The 24,702-nt window shown below is 44.5% G+C and overlaps 1 protein-coding gene across 6 annotated transcripts; it reads right to left on the reverse strand.

Annotated features, from left to right (window-relative positions):
• Window positions 1-1,141: 1,141 nt before the first annotated feature.
• Window positions 1,142-24,527, reverse strand: Syx1A (syntaxin 1A). 6 transcript variants are annotated; one of them, XR_004466299.2, is made up of 11 exons: window positions 24,283-24,527; window positions 20,334-20,420; window positions 17,268-17,367; window positions 13,529-13,603; window positions 12,876-13,058; window positions 12,695-12,768; window positions 12,486-12,623; window positions 10,060-10,170; window positions 9,444-9,938; window positions 6,764-8,024; window positions 1,142-6,664 (listed from the first exon to the last, which is right to left on the reverse strand). XR_004466299.2 is itself a non-coding variant. In XM_033351082.2 (10 exons), exons 1-9 carry the CDS (start codon window positions 24,313-24,315, stop codon window positions 6,777-6,779), a joined length of 882 nt encoding a protein of 293 aa, XP_033206973.1. In that variant the 5' UTR covers window positions 24,316-24,524; the 3' UTR covers window positions 1,142-6,664; window positions 6,764-6,776. The 6 variants fall into 6 exon arrangements, 2 of the variants coding, with proteins under 2 accessions (XP_033206973.1, XP_033206974.1); XR_004466301.2 differs by lacking the exon at window positions 9,444-9,938 and having other exon boundaries at window positions 24,283-24,525; XR_004466300.2 differs by lacking the exons at window positions 9,444-9,938; window positions 10,060-10,170 and adding an exon at window positions 11,371-11,481 and having other exon boundaries at window positions 24,283-24,523.
• Between the last annotated feature and the right edge of the window lie 175 nt (window positions 24,528-24,702).

Below are 24,702 nucleotides of genomic sequence, written 5' to 3' on the forward strand. Positions count from 1 at the left end.
CGGCTGCTGGCGTCCAGCAACGAGGGCAAAGGAGACTAATAAATGGGACGCGCAACATACACTCCCGTTACATATTCTTGTATATTGTTCATCTTTCGAGAGAGAAGATTTAAATACATTGAACATCGTGTCGGTTTTTAAAATCTCTTTGCGGACCTTTGTTATCTACAGACGTATAGTAACTTCACTGTAGTGCTGACTATAATCGTTATTCCTGCGGATACGTATCTTCGATGATATATAAAATTAGGGTAAGACAAGTAACGCTATCATATTTTGGTAATGTAAAATATACTACTCATCTACTCAATAGTAAGTCGTTAACGTAAAAGAATATAATTGTACAGTAAACGCTTGGCTCTTTTTCTTTTTTGTTTTTGTTGTCGCTTCGACAGATCAATAGATCGAAGATAACTCGCAGAACGCGACGGAAAATCGGCGAATCGGGAGTCAGAGAGGACGAAAATGTCCCGAAAGGTCGAGACGAAACTGTTGTACGGTTATCGTATCACGACGAAAAAAGACGAAGATTCGACGATTCGCCAATTTAACGGTCACGCGGAGCGCGAACTCGTCGTACCCTTTTTTCCCCCCTTCGTCTCTTCTTTTTTTATTTTTTTCTTGGAAACTTCGGTAGCCTCTGTGTTGCAAAGCGAGCCAGACCTATAGGATCATCTATAGGAGCTACAGTCTATAGTGCAGTAATGCGTATGTATATTCAATACAGGCTCGCAGAGGCGTTCATATTTTTGTGCAGGATCGGGCGATGCTGAAAGGGCACCACCACCCTCGCTCGATCGCGCGTCAGATTTTCAACAGCCCCGTTGTTGTTTAGACCTAGACGATGCTGCAACGAGCTCTCTTCTCTCCATTGGGTGACAAGCGCGGACCTCGCCTCGCGTTTCTCTTCATTTTTCTTTTTCTGTCGTCAAACACAGCTAGTAAACGCGTTACGACGGTGGATCTCTTAAGATTATTGCCAACTTTGTACAGTGTCGATAATAATAATGGTAATAACAATAATATCGCATTAAAGATGGAAACGAAATAACGATCTATCTCGTTCTGTTCTCGTTTAACAGAGAGAGAGAGAAAGAGAAGTGAATGCATCCGTGCTCGCTCCACGCAAATACGACTCATAGGCGGAAAAAACACCGTTCGTTTATTTAATAAGTAATCCTTAATACAGGTCTCTTTTTGTCTTTTTCTTTTTCTATTTTTTTGCCTTTTCATCGTCCTTGTAATTCTCTCGCCTAATAGAAGTGTGTCTACGATAAAAAGTATTTCCATACCATTGTTCAACGTGCTAAATTCTTCAAAGTATCTCTTTCGTGCATCGGTTTCTCTCTCGCATGCACGCATACGCACTCTTTCGTTCAAACTTTTTTTTTTTTTTTTAACATCGTTCGTTCGTTCGTTTGTCAGTACATTCGTCCGATCGCACGTTGCTTCTCTTTCTAAACTGTTCCTCTTATTCTCTCTTTTCACATCCCTTTTTCCCAACTTTCTTACTTTCTTACTTCTTTTTTGCTTTCGTTCGTTCGTTCGTTCGCGCGCTCGCTCGTTCGCTCGCTCGTTCGTTCGTTCGCTCGCTCGCTCGCTCGCTCGTTCGTTCGTACGTACGTGCTTTCTACTCCTTCCTCTCCCACTCTCTCATTCCCTAATTAGTTTTCTCAATAATGTAAATTTATTATAATAATCTCACTTTGCCGCGTGGCAGTCAAGAGACACGACCACGTAACCTCTCTTATCGTTATGATTTAACACCAACACCCCAATCACGATCGCTCTTTATTTTTGTTCGTTTGTTCTTTTGTCTGAAAACATTCGCAAACTTACGATTTACGCTCGAAAGTGGAATTGACACTCATAAGGTTATTGAAATAGTCTCTCGAAGAGTAATAATTGCACCGATGCGACACGACCAATGTACATTCTCGATACTTTGTCGTGTTCGAGGTCTCTAAAGCGTTCCCTCTGCTTCGTCACAATTCCCATTTACCTCTCGTGTTTACTTCCTGATTGGCTCACGCTTTAGCCCATCTGTCGGTCTTGTCTTTCGTTAGTTCGCGTTTCTAACGTTCATCGGATGCAAACGCGTTTCCCGTCTCGATCGCTTTATGTATTTATTGGAAAACAAAAACAAGTACGTATAGTAAAGACAGGAGGAAAGAAAAGGGATATAAATGAAAGAAAGACAGGTAGACAGACAGATGGACAGACGGACAGTACCGTTGCGCGAATTAAGATCAAAGATTGATTCGCACTCGTGAAATCTCTCCTCGTGAACGAAAGGAAATCAACGAAGCCACAGGTAATATATGTGTATATATATATAACGTGTGAACGAGAAAATTCCTCTTTCCTAGTTTTTTTTTAGGCCAAAATACGTATTCTATGCGCATACCGACCGTCGATATTACCGACGTTACGTACACTTATTACAAATTATACATATAAATCTATCGTGGCCGGGAAAACTTATTCGATGGTACGAAAGTAAGTGTGATTGTTCAATTCCTATCGCGAGGATCGCTACACACGAGCGCGCACGCGTCTGAGAAAAACGCTAACGACAAGATACGAGATTTAAAGCTAGTCGAACAAAAGGTGAACGACTTGTCTCCAAATCGCGGAGGCTGATATATACAAAAATGATGCGCACAGGGGAGAGTTTGCGACGATCTCTCGTCTCGGTGCGGATACGCGATACGCGATCGATCGCATTAAGGCCGATAACGTGTTCACGATTGTTCCTGTATATCCGTAGATCGGCATCGAACCAACACCGAGAGAGGATCAACGATTATCGACCAATCAATCAACCGTGTTCGTCGAAGCGATCGCCACGATCACTCGGTGCACGCGATTCGATTCGATTTCAAAATGCGAAGCAACCAAGTTCGGAGGAGGGTGTCTATCGAGTAGATGGACCGCCGCCGTTTATCGTTCCTTTTCTTTCTTTTCCACCGACAACGCACATACGCGAAAGCGAAAGAAATTTTTCTTCTTGCGATCCTCCTCCACCTGCTTCTCCGCCGCCGACGACGACGACGACGACGACGACGGCGACGACGACGACGTTGACGCGACGTTGACGTTGACCGCGAGTGCGATCGCGACCACAACAACAAAATACCATCCGGTCCGATTCGAACAACCAGGCATATCGATCGACTCGTCACAGAGGGATTTTCCGCGTTTTTTTTACTTATTCCTTAATCGTATTCAACGATTAAATAATAGATCGTGGCAACGTAGCTACCTAAACTAACAATCAGTATGCTTCTGTACAATGCAAAGTGATTTGAAATATCGTTAATTATCGTTATCATTATCATTATGATCGTGTCGTACGTTCCCCTCCTTTCACCATGTATATTTGCCACGTTTTTATTATTATCGTAGCATCGTATCGCCGTCTTCATCGCATTATCGCATTCTACCTTTAATATCGTTGCTACAGCAACGTGGCCTGTGTGTAGCGTAACCATTTACCTCTGTTTCGTCTCTTTCTTATATCATTCTGAAACATTAACCCATAATCTTTGAAACGCATGTACCTCAACGTTCATATAATATAATCAACAAAACATTAACACGAACGTCGCCCATTTCTTGCCCGAAAAGCAATTATCAGACGACAGTTTACACGAGCAACAGGCGTCGCGAATAATAAATTATCATCGTTAATATATTACTCTTTTCGACTGTGCCGACTACCTATTTATATATACATGTAATATGTTTTTATTTTTTCTCTGTGAACGCGTTAGCGCGTTTCATGTAGGTGTGCGTGTGTGTGTGTGTGTGTGTGTGTGTGTGTGTGTGTGTGTGTGTGTGTGTGTGTGTGTGTGTGTGTGTGTGTATGTTACTGCGTAGCTCGTGTCTCGCGCTCATAACCGTGAGCTACGGTATACGCACGTATGCGCGCGCATTTCGTGTGTGTATGTGTGTGTGTGTATTCTCTCTGTGTGTATATACGTACGAGTGTTCTGTGTGTATATATATACATATATATACACATATAGCAATAAATATGTATACACTTTGTGTAGATACGATACATCGGTATGATCCAGATTTTATCGTCGACGATTGTATTAGCGTTAATTAGTTTCCCGTAACACCTATATCTTATTATTGCTGCAACTTTATAGATCTCCTCTTCTCTCCTCATCGCGTGTTCCTCGTCTCTGCGTCCATTTCCCTGCGTCCTTCAACAGCATCTTGTTCCTTGCGCCGTGTGACCGACCGCTTCAACAACGACGCACGCTTCTCGCGAGAAGCTCTTTTCGATTTTCAACCGATATTCGCTTCACGACGAAAACGTTCGCGAAACAGAAATCCAACTAAATGGGACAAAGTTGAACGAAACGAAATCGAAAGGAATGTTCCAGCAGTCTTTGTCGTCGTAATAGTCCTGGTCGTAGTCGTAGTACCGTCGTTATTGTCGTTGAATCGGTCATTGGCCGATTATCTCGGAGTACTTGACAACGTACTCAGTATCCATGAGCTGAACTGAAAAAACAAAACACCAGGCGGCTCTCGTGCGTGTGCGTGTGTGTGCGTGTGTGTGTGTGTGTGTGTGTGTATGTACGTGTAATCGAGAGAGAAAAGTCGCGAAACTCGGCAAAGATCGAAAGAGTTGCGACTTCTCGCGAAGGGAAGCAAAGCGATTACGCCGATCGATCGATCGAACCCAATACCCTAATGGCGTTTCGTGCAACACGAAGTCAATGACGTTCCACTATTCGACTCGTCGTTCTCGATTAACCGGTATCAACTTGCATCGACCAGTCGATGATGACGCCACGTCGAAAGCGAGAAACAAACTACTTAGGTGTATACGTATTTCGTCGAACGAAAGCTAACCTAACGTTGCGACGCGCTTGGAAATTCATCCTTTACGCTCTCGCGTGATCTAGCTACATATACGGTTTTGTTTTGTTCTTTTTTTTCTCTTTTTTTTTGTAAACAGAGTTCTCTGTCTTTGCCAATGATGCGTCTCGCCAAACTGTTCTTTGTCTCGCCGTTTCTTATCGTTCGGAGAATACGAGGGTTCTCTCGGTTCGTTTACGTACTCGTCACCGTCATCGACGATTACATCTCGACGCGATATAGCACCTGGCTCGGTTCGATCGAAGACCGTTGCGGCGATGTTAGAAGCAGCGAGAGAGGGAAGGCTCGTTAGAAATCTACACGCTTCGAATAGTACATGATATGTGGCGAGTGATCGTGTATGCGTGATGCGCGTCTCGAAAAAACTATCGCGCGACTATATGCTCGAAAGCGTTCGAAACATCCGAGAGGTCCGTAAAGAACTAATTTCCAAGCTCGGTTAAAAATCACAGTCAAAAGAATGCACTTCGGTAGGTAGTCGGTTTAATTGGACACGGCTACCAGAGCCGGCGCACCACGCCGAAAATGGCGTGAAAAACGAGAGGGTTACTCGGTAGCCTCGCGCGACGCCTCGCGTTACAGAAAAACTCCATTGGGTGTTAGGCTTGGCTCGGAACGAGATACATCGATACGACCTATTCTCGCAGGTAGCCACCCGCGAGAGCACCGCTTATTTTCTTTTTTTCCGCTCGTACTTACGTAGGCCCGGTAGCCTCGAGTAAAATCGATCGCGTACGAGCGAAAGTAAACGACGTTCGTCGCTCGACTCCGACGTTACGTCACGCGTGTCATCCTCGTCTCGTTGATTGTCGGCCGTGCAACGGCCAATAATCGCGATAGGCACCGTGATCGCTCGAGAGAGATCGACGAAGGACTCGCTCCGCCGCTTTGCTCGTTGACGTTCCGACGCGAATCTTGCCGCTTCGATACGTCGCCGAGCAACAAGGTCGCTTCGTCGCTATACGTCGTCCGTGCCTTTTATCGTTTCTCGCGTGTACGCGTTTCTGGCTGTCGGTATTTCCTATTTACTATTCGCTACTCGCTACTTGCTATTTACCGCAATTGAGAAATGACCGATCGCGTACGAAAGGAGAGGTTGGAAAAAGGGGTAAAGACGAGGTTGAGATCTAGCGAAAACCGAGCCTACCAAGACAAATCACTCTGGCGCTGTTAAGTTTTACGCTTCGTGATAGAAAGTGGAACGAAGCGAGGCTAGCGACGAAACTATCCGCGCATCGAGTCTGTCGATGGAAGCGCGTGAAAACGGAAAGAAACTAAGGAGGACGGCGATTCGGTCAACGATGGCGAAGCTAAGGCGACAAACGACGATCGCGCAAACAAACAACGACGACGGCGATTCTTCGTTCTATCAGCTATCGCTTTCCTCGTTTCCGTTCTCGTTCTTAATTCGTGTCTACGTCCGTTCTTTCCTCCTCTTTCTCTTCTTTCCTCCTTCCTGATGATGAACAAGTTGGACGCGTATACGTTAACGCGTAAGCGTAACAGAAGGCAAAATACAGCGACGATCCGTAGGACGAGGAGCGGCACGCGCGGACAAAAGGCCTGTCGACAACATCGCGATCGAGCCACTGTTCTTGCTGTTGCTGTTGCCGTTGACAATGGCGAAATTCCAATCGACGACGACCGTGCGACTTGGAACGGGCGAGGTGTCCACCAATGTTGTTTCGGGCCGATTTGTCTGGACTCGGACGTTGCCGACGTTTCGCGCTGACGAACGCGACGGCAACTTCTTTGGATTTGTCTGCAAAAGAAAAAGACAGAACAGGATCAATGGAAAACGCGTGTCGTTCTCGCCGATTACGTTCGTAATACGTGGACCAAAAGATTGAATGGACGGTACCTGGGTGCGACGTTTACAGCCCAAAATATCCACCGATGGTGGTAGTCAGAACGACGGCGAGTATAGCAAGGCAGATCATGATCATGATCTTCTTCTGCGCTCGGCATCAATGCATCGGCAAAAACATAATGATCGATTATCAACACGGTACGCAATTTAGCGGTTCGTTCCTATCGTAACTACTCTGATCTCCTCGGTGGTATATGCTACACGCCACGTTGCATCACGCCTCCCTTCTTTCTTCTCTTTACGCGTACACAACACCCACGCAAACATCGTATTCGATCTTCTTTTTAAATCGCACGTGTTTCGCATGCCTCTCTGCGTGTGTCACTGACCACTTGCTGGAAAACTGTTCGTGTGCTCTTGATCCTCCCAAAACCTCGTCGGATCGTCGGATCGTCCGATCGTGTCGCATCAAACGAATCCTAGATTCGCGCGTTCGCTTCTCTCTTTTCGTTTCTTTTATTTTGCTCTCTTTTCGCATCGCTGCATAGACACGATACGCGTTCAGATACGAGAAAAACGCAAATTTCTGGTTAACGAGATCGTCCGCCCTAAATATCGTCGTTACACGTACCTCTTTCATACAAATCGCCTACTTATTTACGGATCGTGCGAAATTAAGCGAAAATTCGTTTCGCGCGATTGCTGGACTGCTCGATCGGTCGGCACCGATCGTCGTCTGGTTTCATCATCGACCTCCGTGTACCTTCGACGAGCCACGGGAACGCGTGCTACGCGACCACTTTTATACGCGACAAGGTACGCAGCTGGAAATACACAAATTTCATAATAATTCTGGACACGGTTACGAGAAAATCGGGGAAGACGTTTAAAATGGCGTCGCACACGAGCGCGCACTTAGCATCGACCGCGCACGCGATTCTCGAGCAAACGAATCGAATACGAGGAGAACTCGTGCGAGTATTTGTAAATCGTCGACAGCGTCCGGCGTGTTCGCTTTCGAAACGTATGACGCGTGTACGCGAAAACGCCGCAGCTGTTGCTAGTTCGCGACCTTTTTCTGCGAGGTGGCTGGGTGTGTGTGTGTGCCCTGCCATTCAACGAAAACATTGTCTTTCCTCTCTTTTTTGTCTTTTTTTTTTACTTTTCTTTCATGGTCCACTTTCGTGTTCGCTTTCGTACCGCTTCACTGAAATCCTCGTATCGTCGATCTATCTTCTTACAACGCATATACCAGAATGATTATGAGAATGATGATCGCTATTGTCAGGCAAATTACGATGAACATCAATTTCTGCGAACAAAATACAACATTGCTGTCACTCGATGAACGCACAAAGCGCATCCAAGAACAGAGCCGCGAAAAAGAATTCTCGGTTGAGAAGTTGGAGCTCGGGCCAATGCTCGAGAAGCCGATACGATCGCCACAGAGGACGTGCGACCAACTCGTTACACGACGAGGAAGAATCGCGAGAGTTTGATTCGAGGCGCTCGAATCGCCGACTCCGCTGCTGCCCTCTTTCCTTTCGAGCTATCGCAGTGACTCCATTTTACTTTAGAATCTCGCGCGCACCGATTCTACGATGTTACGAGAGATCGCGCGAGAGGGCACAAGGGCGAGTCGGCGATCAGAGTGCGAATAGAAAAAGATTGGCGCGTTAGTGAGACGAGCGGTTGTGGGTTAATGAAGGTTATTGCGTTACGAACAACAAACAAGTTTCGTTTTTAGGTGTTAGAGACCAGAGCCAGGGGAAACAAGAGCTCGGAGGAAAATAGCGAAGCTGGTTCCGCTTGCCAAGAACGAGGCGCCTGCGTTCGCGCGTTAGAAACAATCTGCTTCTACGCAACAGCGTTTAGAAACGCGGCAAACCCGAAATCCTCCGGCGAATTCCGAAATCCTTCGACGAACGTGTACTCGTTTCTTGTCATCGTCATCGTCATCTATTTCTTTATATACGTAATTACGTGCGTCGCTGACCAACCACTCCGTTTACCACGAGTATAATATTCTCTAGCTGCGCTTCTTTGTCTCTTCGCTTGTTTCCTCGCGCGCCTATTATCGTCGCTTGTTCGATCGGCGCTCTTCCTCTGTTCTTGGTGTCGTATCGAAGCGTCGGTCAAGCGTCGCACACGCGTTCCGAAATCCCGAGTATCGCATCGTGTCCCATTACCCAATTCCTAGCGCGCGTTTCTCGAATTCTTTAGCTCGGAACGCTTCCTATTATTATGGCGATTAATATCACGACCGATATTAACACGCAGATTACGATGAAGATCATTTTCTGTGGACAGAAAAAAAAAAGATACGATTCGTGTGAGAAACCGGCGAAACAGCGACGAACGAATCCGTCGAAGCGCGGGCAAAGTGCAGAAATCACCAGAGGAGTAGGGAAACGTTGCGCCGTGTCGTTACCACGGTTCGATGAGAAAGCGGCAGACGCATCGGTTCTTGCACACTTAACAAGGAGAGCACGAAGGAGAAGAAGACAGGCAAGGCAAGCAGACAGAGATCGAGATCGAGATCGCGACCGATAATACTGGACGAAAGAAGAGATTATCAAGGTTTGAGTCGAGAGGAAGGGGAAACGTAAAGAGAGAAAAAAAAAAATAGGTGAAACACGCGTTTCTGCGCGAACTGTTGCGTCAGCTTCGATTCTAAAAATGGAAGTTTGCGACTGTTCGCAAGCAAGAAGAGAAGCGGCCGATGACGTACCTTTACGTTGCACATGCTGTTGATACGTTTATCTACGTCGGCGTCAGCTCTGCGCTCGAACGTATTGCACGACACACGACATACGACATCGAAAAGTCGAACAAAAGCAAAGCGAAAGAGAGAGAACGTACGTAAATAGAGAAAGAAACTCGTACACGACACACGATCCGTTGCCACCGCTTTGGAAAAGAAATTCGCAAAGCCAGAGTGAGCGATTAACGCGTACGATGATCCGTGTCGCGAGGCAAACACTGAACGAGTGGCTTCGGATGTCGACGAAAGGAGTCGTCGTTGTCGTCATCGTCGGAGAAATACGGATACGACCGAGGAGAAAGAAGAAAGAGAAGAAAGGAGAAACAGAGGTATAGGAAGGCAAGAAAGAAAGAGAGAGAAGAAAGAAATCGCGAGATATCGAGAGAAAGATATGCGTCGACTGGTTGCTGTCGTCTCGTGTTTTGGCCACGAAATCCTCGGGGCCTCCACCCCTCGTTCCTCCTATAACGAAGTAGGAACAACTATCGATGATCGCCGCTGGATAATTATCGCCCCTATCGATCGTTCTTTCTATCGAAAGCGATCCGGCGGCGATCAACCGTTATCGATTCGATTCGTTTACCTTACGAGCTTTGCTTCGATACTCCTCGGCCTTGATCAGCTCCTCCCAGGCTTGGCCAACGTGGTCGCCGGTTTGATCCACGAGGTATTCAATGCGGTCCACTAACTCACCCTGACGTGCCGTACCAGGAATAGGACGGATGGGACCGATGGAAACGAACAACGGGAAGAGATGGTGCGGACCGGAGCATGGCGATTGGGACCTCGGGGAGCGAGATCGAACGGGACGAAAAGGAATCGCAACGGTAACCGGTGGATCGCCTCCAACAAGGATGTACCCAAAGTTAATCGTTATGCTTCGTCGCACGCGTGTTCATGTGCGTTTACACGTATACGTACACGAACGTAATCGGATCCGACGACGAGCGTACGTATACGCATAAGCAGCGTGCACAGATAGAGGTAAACACACCATGAGCGAAGCCACACACCGCGGTACACCATATACCGCACACGTCGCAGCGTATCGGCAGCGCCATCACCCCGCGGGTAAGAAACAGCCGCGACGCCATCCCAAACAAAGTTTCACGCCCGTCGACGTAAAACGCGTGTACACGTTGTGTTTTCGCATATGACCGACAGGTGTACACGCGCGTGTACGCACAAATCCAATCGTAAACAAGAGTTAGACGGTTAGAGAGCACAGATTAGTACGTGAGATTTTAGTAGTACAAATAAGAGCCACATTTAGCACACTCATTTTCAGTAGGACAGAGCGACACAAGTAGAGAGACACAGAGGCACGCACACACACATATATATATATACGCGCGCGCACATAGAAAAAGTAGAGAAAACAATCAAAGTGGGTAAAGGACGCGTAATACATACATCGTAATACATAAATGCACATCGAACGTAAGAACGCACATAGGTGTGTAAGTATGCGCGCGAGCGTCGTTTCGATTGTACAAAATGTGGTAACGGAAACGACAGAGAAAGCGTCGTCGTTATTTGATGTCGTGTCATAGTAGTAGCAGTAGTAGCAGTAATAGTAGTAGTAATAATGGTAATAGTAGTAATAGTAGTGATAGTAGTAATAGTAAGCATACGCGTAAAGGCGCACCAGATAAACCAAAAAGCGTAAAAGGTTTCACATAGTAGCGTAAAAATGTACAGGATGAAAGAGAACCGCGAATACGTGGATGAACGCGATGAAGTAAGAGTGGATAGGCAGAGGAGAAGGGACAAAGGTTAAGAGAGTCGTCGTGAATGATAGAGAGGGGGAGACAGGGGATCAAAGGAGAAAACAAAAAGTGACCAATTAGACGCGAACGAAAGATCGATGGTTTGAGATCTGGGGAGGACTCACCCGTCGAGCTTTGCTTTGATACTTGAGCGCTTTTTTGGTGTCCTGCGTAGCCGTCTGCACGTAGTCCACCGCGTGTTCCACGTGGTATTCTATGCGATCTATCATCTCGCCCTAAAGTAGGTGCGTGGCGCGAATCCACACAGCGTAACAGGGGAAGAGAGAGAGCGATGTTAGTTGTATAGTCGGTTAAAAGCCGAGTAACGATTAAGATCAAGATTTTTCTCATGCACCGCTACACACGGAACAGGGAAAACGACGAGAAAGAAAAAGAGAGAGAACCATAGCCACGACGATAATAAAAAAAAAATGAAGTCACGAAGACGAGTCGAGCTAGAGTTGTCCAAAACTTGCTAATTACATTTCTCTGTTTGATAAAAAAAAAAAAAAAAGAAAAGATAAAAGATTTGACGTTATCGTCGTGTTAATATCGATAATATCGTTATTACTGTTATTTATTTAGTCGTTCGCTGGTATAGCATGCATCTTTAATTTACCAACAACGGCCATTGACCTATTCTTCCTCGTTAGCCGGTCGCGGTCAAGAAAACTGGCGAGAAAGCTCTGTCAATGGCCGCCGCGTTAGCGAACTCGACAAACACCAAAAACGAGATCAAAGCGAATAGCCGATGTGTTTGGCAAAGAAGAAGCTGGCCGCGAAAGAAAAGTTACATGGTTCGCGCTACGCCCCTCTTAAAATTCATCCTTTTCTCCGTCTCCCGAGTACTTCCGTGTGCTTCGTTAAACTTTGCCACCCGTATATGTTATACTTACCTCTAACGCAAACGAATGCGATTTTAAATAACAAAACGACGATAAATATCAAAATCTCGGTATCGCGTGAGCGTATCGAAGGAACGTTAACGAACGATCGAAATAAACAAACGTAGCGGTGACGTGCAGAAGTAGCAGCTGACAAAAGTACTATGCAAATACCGAGACTTTCTGTTTCTACGCTCATAGACTATCGTACGAAAAGACAAGAGGAAACATTTTTCAAAACAAAAAATGGATGCAATATGATAACGAATAATCGAAAAGACAAACTGTGGAAAGCAAAGTCGGAGGGTGAACTGGGGGACGATTAAACAACTGCGACGTTAGGTCGCGGACCTTACCTGACTTTCTACCAACATCGCCATGTCCATGAACATATCGTGAAGTTCCCTGATCGAATTTTCTAGTTTAATGATGTCGGCATGACGCGCCTCGATATCGGCGAGCGTCTGTTTCGCTTGTTGCGTTTCCATGATAATCTGCGAGAAACGCGTCTCGATACAGCACCATGTTTTCGATCCATGTAGAAACGAAGAAACGAAACGCTTACCCCCTGCGTGAACACCGCCGGATTTCCCTGTTCCAGCATTTCCTCCAGTTCCTCGTTGGTGGTCGTCCTACCGGCTAAAAGTAGAAACCGATGGTCGTTTAAACTCTAACATAAGGCGTAACACGCGGTCAACTACGTGCTCTTATACGATATACAGATACAAGCAATGATCCTCGCTTACTGATTTCCAGCTGTCGTTGTATCCTTCCCTTACACCGTTCTCTGTAATCGGTTTGCGTTCGATTGTACTCCGTCATCACTTCGACGAACTTCCTCGAAAGCGTCGAATGCTGTGTCTTGCGTATCCTCAAATCCGCCGAAGATTTGTTCGTGTGCTCTTCTTGCTCGATATTTTGTTCTATCACTGTCCACATGGGAAACATAATATCAAAACAGAGTCGGCTAGCGGACACAGTCCAAACCATATATACAACATGCCTGTCTTCTCAAAACGCGACTACTTTTTATTTATAGCGAGCAGAGGTGCCCGTGGCTTTCACCACAAATACCTTCGCGTGCAATCTGTGCGTGAAAATTTACACGCGCGTTCATTCAAGCCGAAGAACGATGTTGGCGCGTCCAGAGACAAAAGCCACGCGTACCTCTGTTAACACTATAAATACACCCCCAAATCAGGGCAAGACACGATCAAGAATCAAGCGTTCGATCGGCTTTTCGCAACGCACGGTCGATTTAACTACGGCCATCGTACGTATATAGTTATAGACATACTTTTAAAGTAAATCTCGCAATTGGGTGAATTAACGTTACGCGATATTTGTATAAAGGCTTGCATTCATTTCGTCGCGCATCTATCTAGGCTCTGTCTCTTACCCTTCAACTTGGCTCTGACTTTATTGGCCGTTTTCTTGATATCGGACATCAGGTCTTCCAATTCCATTTTAACCTCTGCAATGAGAAAACAAAAACTTGATTCATTCTGTTATCTAAGTATCTTGCCATCGTTTAACCACGTTTCTCGATACGTCCCTTTCCATGAATTCACAAGCAACTCGTCAACGGCCCATAATTCTTCTTTCGACGCGTAAAAGTATCGCTCGAGATACGTCGAAAGTATCGAAACCAGATAGTCTACGTTTTTTTCAAGCTCTCTCGTGGCAAATGCCTGAGTTTCGGTTACGTTTACGTTCGGAGTTAATTGCCTGAACGAGAGAACGCGACAGATGGCGACTCCTTAGGACCCGAAACGGAGGAAAGCAAAAATGCAACGACACGATTCCACTCGATCGGTATTTCCTGCTGTCATCGGCAAAGTCTTTTCCACCTGACCCGGTTGTCACCGGATACTCCCTGTAACCCCTTTCTCATCCCTGTTCGTCATTCATCGACAGGGTTGCCCGATCAATTCCACCAACCGCACGGAACCGTATCGCCAATTATCGCGCGTTTATTAAAACGTACCATATCCGTCGTACGCTACCCATGTCGTGTCGCGTACGTACTATGCATACGTACAACATACACCTATGTGGTCTACGTATCTATCTATATGTCGGTGATGAAAGGACATCGGGGCCTTTCTTTTGGAATTTTTGGGAACATCCCCAATACTTTAACCTAGACTTTTTATTATAGTTGTACTTAAATAACGAAACTTAGAAGTAGTTGTTTATGATTTAATCGGATTATGTTTGGCTGAGATTTATGACAGTAGGCTTGGGCTCGAAGTGACACAACTGGTCGGTAAACGTAGCCACGGTCACGAGATGGATGTTTTTACCTAACAGAGGTATGGAGTAGTTGTATAGCTCTCCTTAAAAATATAGTTGTGGCAGCACACGTGGACAAATCAAGCCACGCGTGGTTTTGCCTCGGAGTATCAATATCGTAGAACACACACATATTGTACTAATAATCGAGCTCCGGACAGAACAATGTCGCCGCTAACGTGCAACCGTCTAACAAAGGCGATTGGAATTTTATCGGTACCCCCTCGAACAATATAATATAAACGAACGCGGTCGTAAGGAGAGGAGAGTTTCATCACTCGCAGTCGCATGCGATCTCATCAGCGAGTTACATACCGTCTTTACGAGTTAATACCGAGCGTTCTAGCGAACATTCTTTGACTCGAGTGGTACAGAGAAAAGCATATAAGTGCAGTTCCACTTGGACTGAGCTAGTTAGTTGAGTTCTACTTGTACCGTCGATAAGTAAGTTGAGTTACGCTTGAATCGTGGACAAGTAAGTTAAGTTCGACTAAGGACTTTGAAAGAAAGCGCATTTGCTATCCCGTTGACCGTGGATTCGTTATCGAACCTAAGATCATTGTCACTAGCATCTCGAGTATCTAATCACCACGGTTCAAATTCTGTAATAATCATATTTGTACCAGTAAATATCATCTCTATTGTATAACAACAATGGCTAGTCCAAATGAAGATTCGTTACACGCCCCTAACCTCAATGAGAACTCGACTTATATATAAGTACCTACTGATACTAGTTAAAAAGCAAGGTTCGAGCCTAGAGACGTGGTCGAACGACGTACAGAGAAGAAAGGAAAACATTTTGACCGATCGAGATTTCCAAGATCGTATCTCCGATCGAATTTGTATTCGACATTGAATTGGATTCCGCTAGTATAGTCGCCGGCTGTGCACGCGTTCTCATAGGTGACGCGACGGGCGCGCGCATTCTCCTGCGTCGAGGGTGCTCGATGGAATTGGGTTAATACGGGGTGGAAACGTGCCAGACCTACTTCCAAAGCCTCTCGAGAACTCGGCACGCCCGGGAGACACGGGACGCTCGAATTCGATCGAATGGCGCGCGCGTTTCCTGTTCCAGAAAAATTTCCTCTTTTCCTCTTCCCTTTCTTGCCGCCATTCTTTTCTCTCGAACGACCAAACGACGAACCCGACGCGATATCGATCTCTCGGACGCTTCCGATTTCGGCAAACTCGTGCGTGACCCGGCATTCTCGTCCGCGATTTATCAAACGCGTTTCCATATGGAACGCCACGCTTCCGTTACGAATTGTACATATCGAGCGTAACGAGCAGCACAGCGAATGATAAAATCGAACTACCGCTTCGTCAACCAGCATTCAGCGACCTATTTATTCGAACGAATCCGTTCTATCGGGATACGCGACAGACGATCTTCGATACAACCTTTCGATAACAAGCGCTTCTCGCGATCGTGGCACGCCGCTCGTGTAACCGACAGCTAGAAAATCGACTCGATGCTATCTAAACCCAATCTAAATCGCGTTTTGATCGTATTCGGCGAACGAAGCCATCTGACCGTTTTAGGACGGTGCAGACGCTGTTTCACATCTCCACGACCGTGATCAAGCATCGTACGAGCACGTGGGAAGAAATAGATCGATAGAGATAGCGGCGATGAGAAAACCGTCGTCGGTTTCGTTTTTCGTTTTGAAACGAGATACGCGAGGAGCAAGAGAGCTCGATCGATCTTTTCGCTAGAACGCTTCCAAGTCAGCCGATGTCAGACGTAAAAGTAAGTACGTGTGTGCAGTGTGCACTCGTGGTGCATCGATCCGGTCGTCCTCTCCAGTTTCTCGCGACGAACAACGTCACTCGACTTGGTCGTTCACGGTGTTCATCTCCGTTCTTCGTGAATCATCGCGCGCGCACATTCGCGTCTCTACTATCCTTCGGTTCTCCTCCTCCCCTCGTTGTTCTGCCTATTTCCCCGATGCCTCGACTCCTAACCTACAGTTATAAAATAGCTCGCGTACACTGGACAAATCGTTCCAACGATCGATAAGGATTTTTTCGCATATATCGACGGGTCTACCGAAATCGAAAGATCAGTTCTCCGCTGCTCGGTGTATCGATGTAGGAGTTCGCTTTATATTCGAAAATTGTAATAATACAAGGAAACACGAATCGCATTCTCATTCTGTCGATTATATCCATCCTCGGACGTAGGAGAACATAATCCTGCTATTTATATCGCTTCCTATATACAATACATATGTAGATCCGAAGAGAGATCAGCCGCATTCAGCAAGCATACCAGCCGGAACGATGGGATCGAACTGATCGGTTCGCCGAATAAACGGAACGCCGGTAATCGAGCATCGTTAGAGACTAGTAAAAGAAGAAAAAGTATTATAAGCAACGAATCTCTAATTATAAGTGCCGAGTGGACAGTTACGATAGCAACGAGGGTAAGATCAATCGTATTGGACGATTCTAACGATCTTTGTCGTTCTACCGTTCCGTTCTTTTTCCCTGTCGTCTTTCCTTTTCTGCTTCGCTGGCTTTCTTTATTACCCGTCCAATTCTGTTCCTTTGCTCGTCTAACCACCATTTCCGAAAGACTGGACGAACGACGTACAATCCTTCGCGTTCGACTCGTACACGTTTTCCCATACTCGTTGCAACGCAGCTATTTTCTGCGGATCGTTTATCAGCCGGAATCAAACAGATTTGATCCTACGGAAAATTGGCCGTCTGCGTTCTACAAACAGCGATTAAACGTATCCAACGATGGAACAATTTTGATTTGGATCTCTCGCGCGATGGTTTGCGCGATCGATGCACGAGACGGATAAGATTAAGGAGAGACCGTTGGAACTCACTTTCGTCGGTTTGTGGTGCCGATAAGATGGCACTATGTTTTTTCTTCACATCCTCTACGTTCGTCTGGATCCTGTCTATCATTTCGCGGATCTCCTCCACCTATGGAAAAATTAGAAGACGTTAAACCACGTAGCGGTGTCGGTAAAAATCGAAGAAGATACAGAAACGAGGGAAGGAAAACAAATAGAAAAAGAGAGAAATGGGGAAGAATACATTGAAAAATATGAACTATCGATCGTGAGGTATACGACGAGAAAGAAGAACGGAAAATAATCCAGCAAGGAAGGAAAAGTATGCAATGGATGGTGAACTCGTTTGAATAATACGTAGTTTTCACAGGCATCGTATTACGAAGGCAAATCCACAGAACTTAAAGAGTAAATCGGTTAGTAGCTACTTCTTCGTAACATACGTGAATAGTAAAACGTTTAACATCGGTCGATAAGATCGTTGAAAGTTCAGTAGGAGAAAAGGCAGATTTAACTGATTTTATTTTCGAAAAGATAAAAGGCGACAAGTGGTTGATATGTCGTTTCTACGGTAACGATTCGCACCGATGTTTCACCTTTATTAAAATTGTCTCTTCCCACGCGCTGTAGAATAAAAAAGATCGGATACCGAAACAAGCGGTCAGAGTTAATACGAGCCCACGCAAATAGCAACGAACGTAAATGTCAAGGATCTTATTTGCACTGATTTCCTACATCGAATTGTCGGTAATGCGTAGGTGCGTGGTATCGAGTCGCGTTGGATTCCGATCGTTCGTATTTTTCCATTTTACGTTTCCCAAACAACGTTTGTTCCGGTGTGATGATTCGCATCGAGTATCGACGTACGCCATCCTTTATTATTATTACGATACCTACGTGAACTCCAATAAGAAACGTTAGACTATAAAAGATCCGTAGCGACTAGTTGCACGAACAAAAGAGGAAATTGTCATGCAAACGACTAGCAAGCACGGTTTATCAGCGAAGCTATTTTCAAAGCTATCTTTGAGAAAGCCGTTAGCTTCCAATAAACAACTTTCCTTGGTCGCGTGATTTCGCTGAAATATTTTACGGCGCCCTTAATAGCAAATCGCTCGGTGTCATAAACACCGAGTCCGAAACTATTCAACACTTTACTGACCGCTAGCGATTCAACAGCATACGCACGTCCGACCGGCATCTCAGGCGCAGATTCTCCCTGGCGCCGCCTCTGTTTCGGTTTAGACCCTCCAATACCATTCTTTTTGTTCATCGCGAACGGTACGTTTTTCAAATTGGTATAAAACCGTGGCAGCTCACAAAGCAACGCAACTGGCGCAACTGAGCAAGGTATCTTAGTACTAAATAACAAATTACTGCTCAAATAATGAGAAAGATTGTCGGCGACAAGAAACTGATTAAATAGGCCATCGGTCGGTAAACGTCGGTGACAAAGAACCGGTGAATCGGCTATCGGTCGGTAAAGTGTTAATTTTGCAAAAAGAGTTCGCCACGCGAGGCCGGTCCATACGGTCGATCAAGTCGCGACCCTCGGGCTCCAAGAAAATCCCCTTACGTCTACCAACTTCCGCTAACAACATTAACCATACAAAACGTACGAAATTCTCCGCGAACAGGAAACGCAGAGGTGCAGCCTCCGACGAGTACGGAACGTACACGCGTCAACGTAAAAATGAACCACTGCAAAACTATACTCTGTGATTGAATCGAACACGTATCCAACCATCCCTTCGGATCCATTTGTGTATATTCCATGTTTTAACGATAGTCTGGTCGATTTAATGTAGCAAATAATTATATTCTTTGATCATCGTTTTCATTCATTTTCACGTTCGTATTTTTTGCTGTTTGCCATGAGATATGCTGTAAATGATTCTACTGGGTTGGCAACTAAGTGATCGCGGATGTTGTCATTAGGTGGTAATGATAAAGTCCGCAATCACTTAGTTTCCAATCCAATACAAAACGTATTCGCACTTTGCTATCCTATCCAATTCATCTTCAATTTTTTCGATAGAATTTAAGTTAAAAAAAGGATAATAATTGTTAGATATAATTGACTGTACTGCGTTCATTCTTTCGCATAATTGAAACAAATTTCTAAATTTGTATCCTTGCATGATTATAAAATTCTGATCGATTAATCGTTTTCTTGATACTTTAGATTGATTGTCGCGTTTCCTATGAAACCAGTAAGTGTCCTAACACTAATGAACAGGGGCGTACGAGTAACGCGACCCAATGAGAAAATCGCGCAGCGAACAACGTGCAGACAGAATGGATGCGAATACGGGGGTTGAAATATTTGATACATTTTGTACGCGATAGGTGACGCGATATGGCCATTCGGCTCGGAGTCGTCTCGACCTAATTCTCCAATATCGAGACGAAACCATCCGAACAGAAATTTTCTTGCGTTTCGATATCGACGTGAGCTCGTTTGTCGACGACTGGTCGCGTCTCCTTTGTAACTGCGTTCCCTCGTTCATCGACGAATCAATGGAACCGCGTCAAATAGAAATGCCGATCAAGTAGGACGCCTTCCTGCGCTTACGATACGTAAATCACTTTTCATACGCATACCGCAGTTGATAAATTTCGTTCCATCGATATCGCGATTCCGTCGAAATAAACACGCGAGCGCGACAACGATACTTCGATCTCTCGCGTCTCAATGCGACCGCTGTTCGCGACTTTGAAAAGATTAATTCCACCCAATCGCTCAACAGATGGAATCCGATCGTCTAGACAACAGGAATCTATAGATTCGATCATAGCCGATCTTAACGTTTACGTGAACTTTCGATCTGCCGCTTAATCGCCCTCGATCGCGTACGTATGATACGCTGCTACGTATTGTCTCGCGGTTGTGTGAAATAATTGGGAAAAGAGACAGAAGAGGGAGACAGGGGGCGAGATGAATAGACGAGATCGGTCGGAGAATAGATCGAGGAAACGAAAAAGAAAGAAAAAGGGAAGAAAGCGTGTTTCTTGGCGATGAGATACCATGCTGGGAAATAGAGTCTCTTTCGAAACGAGATTTCACGTCCGCAGTTGTACAGATTGTATACTTACCTCCGCGAAAAATTCGGTCATAAAATCATCCGGCCCGCCAACGTTGACGGAAACATCGTCCGCCACGTCATCGTCGTCCGACTGGGCCTGAAACAAATCAACAAAGTATTCGTTAATGGTCGATTTGGTTTTTGCACTGGCGTGTATCGAACGAGCGATCAACGTCCATCATCCAGTCAGCATCTTTCGGATTACGTTGTTTTCAATTCGTGTACATACTAGCGATCGATCGGTTGATACATATTTCAGCCGTTTATTCGCCAAATCGGTTAACACTTTACTGACCGCTAGCGGTTCGTACAGCATACGCACTGACGCAACTGAGCAAGGTACCTTAGTACTAAATAACAAATTACTGCTCAAATAATGAGAAAGATTGTTATAGGCCATCAGTCGGTAAGCGTCGGCGACAAAAAACCGATTAATCTGCTATCGGTCGGTAAAGTGTTAACTGCAGGAAATAAAAAGTAGACCAAGTCGATGAAATTATAAAAGACTAGATGGAATTTAATTTAGCGATTCTAGATTCACCGTCGTTTGTAATAGAGATCGATATGGTAAATGGTATTCGAGAAACATTTGTAGGGAAGTGTTTTCCGACCGTCGGTCGAGCAAGACGCAATCGTGAAGTGAAAACCAAGCTGCGCTAATCCGACTTGAGTCGCATCTACGCTCATTGTTCGCTTCCTTAACCGTTTGAATGGCAGAGGTGTTTGAAAAAACAGGGTAGAAAAATCTTAATCGATTAAAAAGAGAAACAAGCGGCGCAATAGCTCTCATCATATTTGTTATTTTATGAAATACACCTATATTATTGTATATGCGTACTATTAATTTATAAATATTTCAAGTTTTCTTCGGTAAAAATTATTGAGAAGATAACGATAAAGTACAAAATACCATCAGTCGTTCGTAGCGTTCGAATGTACTGGGACTTTTCGACGCAAAATCTAAACAGCGCGATCGCGCTGCTTGCGACTCAAACGGTTAAGCAGCAGCGTATAATAAGATATAGTCTGTGTCCATCTGGAGGAAATGTACCTTCCAACGGTGAAGGAATTATATAAATCGATTGAATAGTTTCTGAGATTACCTCGGGCATACACATATACCTACGTAGAGGCTTTCTCTATTTACAGTATTACTATAGATAAGTATCAGTCGACTGCTTTAGCACAAAGTCCTGCAAAATTTCCAAAAATGGAAGTAAACATTTTGACCTGTGAACGGTACATTTTCGAAAGACCGATTCGCGAATGTAAAGAGAACGCGATGTCAACCGACGACAAGTTGCCGAAGAACAGTTCGTGGTGTGTAGATTCGCGTCGACGAATTAGCATGGAAGACACGATCATGAGAAAGGACGCGAAAGACCAGTCACATCGATACTGCTGTATTTTACTCGTGACCGATACGATACTCATTATTCCGTTCCAATTAACAAATTGCTATATGTGTTGCATTTCGTATCGAATAATACGATACCTTTACTCCACTAACAAACAGAACGTCCGATAATTATATCGTCAGTCCAATACGATCGATACTCGTAAAGCTTCGTTGTATTTTCAAACACGTGTCAAACAATGTCTAAATACGAATCAAACGGAAAATCTCGTCCGTACTGGTTCTCTTTAAACACCCTATATCTCATCCTCGTTCAAACCATGGAACTGGTCTAACGCTACTTTAGCTGTTTGCAATCGGCATATTTTTCTACCGCCATTACCGAACGATAAACATTTACAGTTTGAAAATAAATTTTGAATACCGCCACTATGGCGACATCCGACTTTGATGAGAAATTTTAAATGACGCCACAGTGGCGACATCCGACTATAAAGGGTTAATCGTCTCCACGCGAATATATTTTTATATTCCAGCTATTGTACGTTTTCATCGATCTCTCCTCCTTAACTCTTTGTTCGTACCTCCTTCATTTATCTACAGCTAACTAATAAATGCAGACCTGGCAAAATTTGTCTCGAGACATAATTCACTGAATTTCAAATTGTTTAAATGCGACTAATAAAATATAAAACTATCGATATTGTCATATTCTAGAAAATGTGTTAAGTATGTAATGAATGTGAATCTAATTGTTTCAACTACAGTATCAGATAGAGATATTAAAATAGAAATTACAAACAAATTTTAAATCTTGTAAAAAAAGGTTTCATAATGTATTTATGTATAATATTTACAAATATTACTAATATGTTCCTATTATAATTCTCACATTTCGCCCTCCGCCCAAGAAAGATTTCTATATCCGTCACACTGTTTCGAAGTCCTACTCGAGATTATATCAAAATGTCGAGATTATCGCACGATACATTATATAAAACACGAAAACGAAAAAGTAGGCCGTCCTTTCTCGATTCTTTCTTTTCGAAACTCTAATAGCTGATTTTTGGATAATACCGAACTATGCCGAACAAGTTCTACTGCTACTGCTTTTATCATACGACATAACCTATGCAGACGCAACAAGCGCATGTTCGTGTCATCCCTTTTTAACAAATATTACGATATACATACATCTTATTTACTTCTTATTTTTTTATGCGGTTCTTCACTTTGACTACTATTTTCAGTTGTATCAAAAAATAAGGAGAACTCGATTAGAAGTCGAGCGTACGATTCACTGATTTCCAAGTGTTTCGATCGTGAACGCATTCTCGTACGAAAATCCAGGCCGTTGAAGAAGAAAGAATTAGAACACAACGCAATGTCTAACGCAGCTAGGCACGCTAAACAAACTACACATATACTATCTACGTAACGCGACAAACGATCGAGAAATAAATTTGAACACGAATGATTTGTTCCTTGCACGGTATTGGACAATACGCGCGACAACCGCGTATAATTAACATCTAAAAAAAAAAAAAAAGACAGATAACAAAGCAAGTTGATTCTCACGATTGGTCGGAATATATGTAAGGGAGGGGGGAGAGTGTGGGGATGAGGGTGATTGTTCGTAGGGCAATTGTTTATCGTAATTAGAAACCACTGATTTCTTTCTTTCTGAAGTCAAACGAAAGAAGAAAAATAGGAAAACGATCGTCGAATGTAACCGATGGGCTCAGGTACGCCCAAATACATATGTAGCAGGTTCTCGTGAGTATTAGTCGGCGCCTCTGAGTCATCGACACCGACACCGACACCTCTATTCCTACGTACGACCGGTCACCTCCCAATGAAACTATAAAAATACTCGTCAATACCCGGAACATTGTATATTGTATCACAATGTTCGAACGTCATCCGGAAGAATGAATCTTCCATTTGAAAATGACTGCCTGAATGTACTTGTACCGGCATCGAGAACTCTGTCATCGTTATGAAATAAACGATGACGAAAAACATATATTGGCAAACACCTGTCAGTCACAGGAGGCATTGGTCTCTCTCTTTCTCTCCCTCTTTTCTGAACTCTCACGCTCGCTCACTCGCTCGCTCTCGCTCTCTGTTCAACTACCGAATAGTTGACAGTCAAGTAGACATCTCGGAAACGCCTTCTTTCCATTTTACCAGTAAACGAGCATCGATTCATTTGACGATTGGTGTTTTTAAAGGAACTGTTTGAAGTCGTCGAATGAAACGACGATGTACTATATTACAAGTATAAATACATATATATATATATAATATATATACATATATATTATAAGTGCATATATATCGCGAGAGAATATCGTTTCTTCGAACGTCACAAAATACGAACGATGCAGAGAGTCAGAGTAACAGAATTACAGACACTAACAAAACTGAGATTTGCAGGAGTAAGAGAGAGAGAGCGCGCATGAATTAGAGAAAACTAGAGAGAAAACCACAGAAAAAAGGAAGGTAGAAGGAAGGAAAAAGTAGACGGGCAAGTTGTCGTCGACCGTTCGGCGATTCGGCTTGATTTCGAAAAAAATATAGCTAGTTTTTGAAAACTCACCGCAACGAGGGCTGCTAATCTATCCTTGGTCATGGCGAGGGTGGCAAAGTGTTGCGAGTCAGCGGGTGTACGGAACGATGAGACTAGCGACTAATCCCATTCACGATTTTATCCATGTACTATGAGCACGACCACTAAAAACTAAAGGAAACGGACGCACTAGCGGCGAGAGACACGATCGTAAAATCGATACACTCGCGAACTCGGCTGCTTCTGCAGTGCCGTCCGTTCTGTTGCGCATGCGCCGCTGACGTCAACTATACTCAGGACCGAATCTAGACCTCGACGTAGCCCCACCTTCGTCATTTCCCCCCTCTACTTCCTTTACCATTTATTTACTCTAAGAATTTTCCTTTCCATACTGATCTATATTTCAGCCACCAACGTAAAATTCGGAACTTTTTCGATCTCTTCTTTCTC

The sequence above is a fragment of the Bombus vancouverensis genome, chromosome 4, assembly GCF_051014615.1.
Source record: "Bombus vancouverensis nearcticus chromosome 4, iyBomVanc1_principal, whole genome shotgun sequence".
NCBI classification, from domain to species: domain Eukaryota; kingdom Metazoa; phylum Arthropoda; class Insecta; order Hymenoptera; family Apidae; genus Bombus; species Bombus vancouverensis.

Excerpts from the sequence above, each read along its gene's own strand:
- Syx1A (XM_033351082.2), bottom strand. The coding sequence starts at position 24,315 with ATGACCAAGGATAGATTAGCAGCCCTCGTTGCG. Across the intron at positions 13,059-13,528 it reads AGTCAGAGCCAAGTTGAAGG|TGATAGAACAAAATATCGAG; the intron begins GTAAGAGACAGA and ends CCATGTGGACAG. Across the intron at positions 12,769-12,875 it reads ACAACGACAGCTGGAAATCA|CCGGTAGGACGACCACCAAC; the intron begins GTAAGCGAGGAT and ends TTCTACTTTTAG.